Below are 4,010 nucleotides of genomic sequence, written 5' to 3' on the forward strand. Positions count from 1 at the left end.
TGTGCATGCCTTAGCATGTAATTCCTAATGAAAAATACTGACACCAGACGCTAGATTATGAACACTAGAAGATTCACAAAGTTTTCTATGATTGATAAAATGTAAGAATTAAAATTAATTCAGCTTGGAGTATCTTTATGTGTGTTATCATGACACATTAAGATAAAATAGGCAGTACATTAAAGGAAAGCTGCATCAAGGTGCCACAATGTTTCACATGAGTTATCTGCTCTCAACACAAGAGTTCCAGGCTATGGACTGTGCCCAGAGATTTAGAAACAATGTCACTGCTCAGGCTCTCTGAAGCAATCCAGTATGTTTTGAGTTTAAAATGAAGAAAATTGTGTCAATAGATGTTAGAGGTCAGAGTAGTCCTGACAATTGCCTATGTGCTGAAGATTATACTACAGGGGATTCCATTCACAGTAAGCCTGGGAGGGAGATGATATTCATGAGCCAAAGGAATAAGCAGATCATACTGCTAGTGTTGGCTTCACGTCTGTGCTTTCTGAGCTCTGCCAAGAAGTTTTTCTTAGAAGGTGTCAACCTACCTCTTTTTCTAGGTACAAGGCAACCATGCTGTCTTCATGAAAGTGAACATAATGGAAACAAAATGATTAAATTTTAATGAACAGAAAGAATTTTATTTATACTCTTTAGAAAATCTAGGTGATCTTACAGTCACAATTTCCTGCTTAACATGATGTCCTCTAAGCTCCAATCAGCCTTTTATGAGTTTAATTCTTCCAGAATCAGATCAAGTATGGAACTTTGCTTAATGCCTCTCCCAAGGCAAGTCATTGGAGGGAGTCACAAATAGCAAATGTTTGGTAAATATAGAAAACCTGTCTGTAATTGAAAGTTTCATATTTATATTTTTGCTTTAATTTCTTATCCCCTGGGCCTTAAACTTCAATGGTAATTTTGGCTCTAGATTATTATTTAAATTTAAGCCATGATTTACTCCCCAAACTGGAAACAATCTTACTTCTTTATTAAGAACATTTTAGAAACACATTTGCATCACCCCAGAATGGACGTTTGTACAGATAAGTAAGATAGCACAGCTTTTCTCCTCATAAGTTCTCTTGAAATGTTTAGGCAAGGAAGACTTTCCAGAGGAATACATGAATAAAATTGTGTTATGAAGAGTGCAGGTAATAGTCCACAGTTTTGGATCTAGGTTGAAACTAATTCCAAGAAGAATGATTCAGGATGATTGTTATAAGCTAAAGAACAGTGTGAGAGGAGAAGCCTAAGAATCTGTACTTGTTGCTGAGATGAAACCCTGAATTGATGAGTCTTTCAGCCTTCCAGTTACTAGGCAGGGTGGGCACTGGAATTAGAGGAAGGGCCCATCTGCCCATCTGTGGCTCTACAGGCTGACTGGGCTTATTTCTACCATGGCCTTACTAGGAACAATTTTGGATATTTGACTATGCATCTTTCCCTGTCTCCATTTTTTGTGCTTGTATTCACCTGTAAATCAAGGCTTTTTTTTTTTTTTTTTTTTTTTTTTTTTTTTTTTTTTTTTTTTTTTTTTTTTTGGTCGATTCAGGGTTTCTCTGTGTAGCTCTGGATGTCCTGGAACTCACTCTGTAGACCAGGCTGGCCTCAAACTCACAGAGATCACTGCCCAGCTCAAACTATCTTTTTAAGAACTTAATCTTCTTAAATAGATATAATATGAGGCCACTGTTAGTTTACAAACATCCATGAAATTTCCCACATTTGACAGTTTCATATGACAGCATGTGGAAGGTCTGTCTTACACAAGAAAGGTTTTCTATGACCTAATGGTAGAAAGTCAGTAATCACTCCAGGAAATGCAATTTTGAAATGACCTGCCAGCTTTTATTTTTCTCATTTGTGTTTTTAAGCCCTTTTCCATCAACTTGTTATGCTCATGGTATTTTTTTTATTTTATACTCTGAAGGGTCACACAATTTTGAAATGGAAATGTGTATGATTTTCCTGTTGGCAATATGATGAAATTTGCTTGACTTTATTTTTGAAGAGTGATAAAGGATTTAGGTCTAAAATTATATATTCTTTGTTTTCATCAGATACTATTGGAATGTCTAAGTATTTAGTTTCACTCTGATAAAATTATAAATTTAAAATGATAGAACATTCTCACACATGTAAGTAAGATCTATTTGTGAATATTTCCATATCATTTTCTGCATTTTATTTTGTTTCTTGGGAAGAAAATCACCAGCAATAACCAAGATATAAAATAGTTTATTACTGATCCACTACTACAGAAGGAAAATGAGTAAAATTGAAGTAAGTCTTCAAACTCAGAAAAAGTAATGAATAAATGCATTTCCTTTCAGATTGAAATGCTGAATCTTAAAGCATGAAGACATTTACCTTAGCATTTTCAGAGGTTTGGTTGAGTCAGCCCTTTTGGGAAAATGTTTTGAAGTGACTCTGGATCAAGGAAGAATTTACAATGGTCTTTTCTGTTTATAGAGTATTACTCTTGGTATTTTCTGCTACATATACAGCCCATTGGGTTTTATCATGGCAGTCAATGTTACGCGTCAACAGATTGCATCTTTCTTCCTGGTTGGTATTCCTGGTTTGGAAAACTTTCACTGCTGGATTGGCATGCCTGTCTGTCTCCTCTTTGTCCTGACCTTGCTGGGGAACAGCATAATCATTGCTACTATCAAGCTAGAGCCCAGTCTCCACCAGCCTATGTATTTCTTCCTTTGCATGCTGGCAATGAATGACATGTGTCTTGCCTCTTCTGCAGCTCTGAAGATGCTTGGCATCTTCTGGTTTGATGCACATTGGATTGACTTTGATGTCTGTCTAACACAAATGTATTTTATCCATACACTTTGCATCATGGAGTCAGCCATCCTAGTAACCATGGCATTTGATCGTTTTGTGGCCATTTGTATCCCCCTTCACTATGCATCAATCCTGACAACATCTATGGTGACTAAACTAGGTCTAGTTGGCCTGATCAGAGGTGTGCTCATGGTTTTGCCATGTCCTCTTCTCATTAAGAGGCTGCCCTACAATACAAAATACATCATCCATCATGCCTACTGTGAGCACATGGCTGTGGTGAAGTTGGCCAGTGCCAACACTCTCATTAACAGAGCATATGGAATCTCAGTGGCCCTTTCAGTGATAACAGTGGACCTAGGACTCATAGCTACATCTTATGTAAAAATCCTCCAGGCAGTGTTCCGACTATCTTCCCAGAATGCACGCTCTAAAGCCCTGGGCACCTGTGCTGCACATGTCTGCACCATGCTTGTCTCCTATACACCTGCACTGTTTAGTTTCCTAACTCACCGCATTGGCAAGAAGGTACCTCCAAGTGTTCACATCATTGTTGCAAGTGTGTACCTCTTAGTACCTTCTGCAGTTAATCCAGTGGTGTATGGTGTCAAGACCAAACAGATTAGGGATCGAGTGATAGATCTTTTCTTTACACACAAGAAACTTTCTGAAAAGTAAAACATTACCATAAAACTGATTTTAGCAGATTTTGTTTTGTGAAGTCAATGTTCAATAACAATAGTTAATTTCTGGTTTCAACATTTTATTCTGACTTAGCTAATATTTCTAATAGACATTTTAATATGTTATATTTTATTATTGTATTATTTTATACAAACTATTTGTAGAACTGTATCATTTATTTCACAATTTTATCATATATATATATTTATAACTATGTACTTCTTATACTCTATCTATATCTTTACTTCTCTGTAGTAATATTTAGGTGTGTAGGAAGACTTTCCTGAAGAGTATATTCATTGTGTTATTTTATTTCCATCATATAGTATGTATTGAAATCATGACTCCTATCCTTAAAGCCTGAAAATCAATTTGAAAAATATCTAAAGCTAATGATGATGTTTCTTTAACTTATTAGAAAAAATGTTTCAAATTACTTTCATAAAAATGTACAGACCAGAAACACAGAAGTACCAAAGTCAAGTCGAAATGGCTGGAGACCATCTGACCTGAGGCTTAAT

General features: G+C 36.0%; 1 protein-coding gene across 1 annotated transcript; it reads left to right on the forward strand.

The window, feature by feature from the left end:
* The first annotated feature begins 2,529 nt into the window (after positions 1-2,529).
* Positions 2,530-3,483, forward strand: LOC128095636 (olfactory receptor 52P1-like). Its single transcript, XM_052714797.1, has one exon. The coding sequence runs from the start codon at positions 2,530-2,532 to the stop codon at positions 3,481-3,483; it is 954 nt and encodes a 317-aa protein (XP_052570757.1).
* The last annotated feature ends 527 nt before the right edge of the window (positions 3,484-4,010 follow it).

Source organism: Peromyscus californicus, unplaced genomic scaffold, assembly GCF_007827085.1.
Source record: "Peromyscus californicus insignis strain IS unplaced genomic scaffold, ASM782708v3 Scaffold_4__1_contigs__length_199733344, whole genome shotgun sequence".
Taxonomy (NCBI): Eukaryota; Metazoa; Chordata; class Mammalia; order Rodentia; family Cricetidae; genus Peromyscus; species Peromyscus californicus.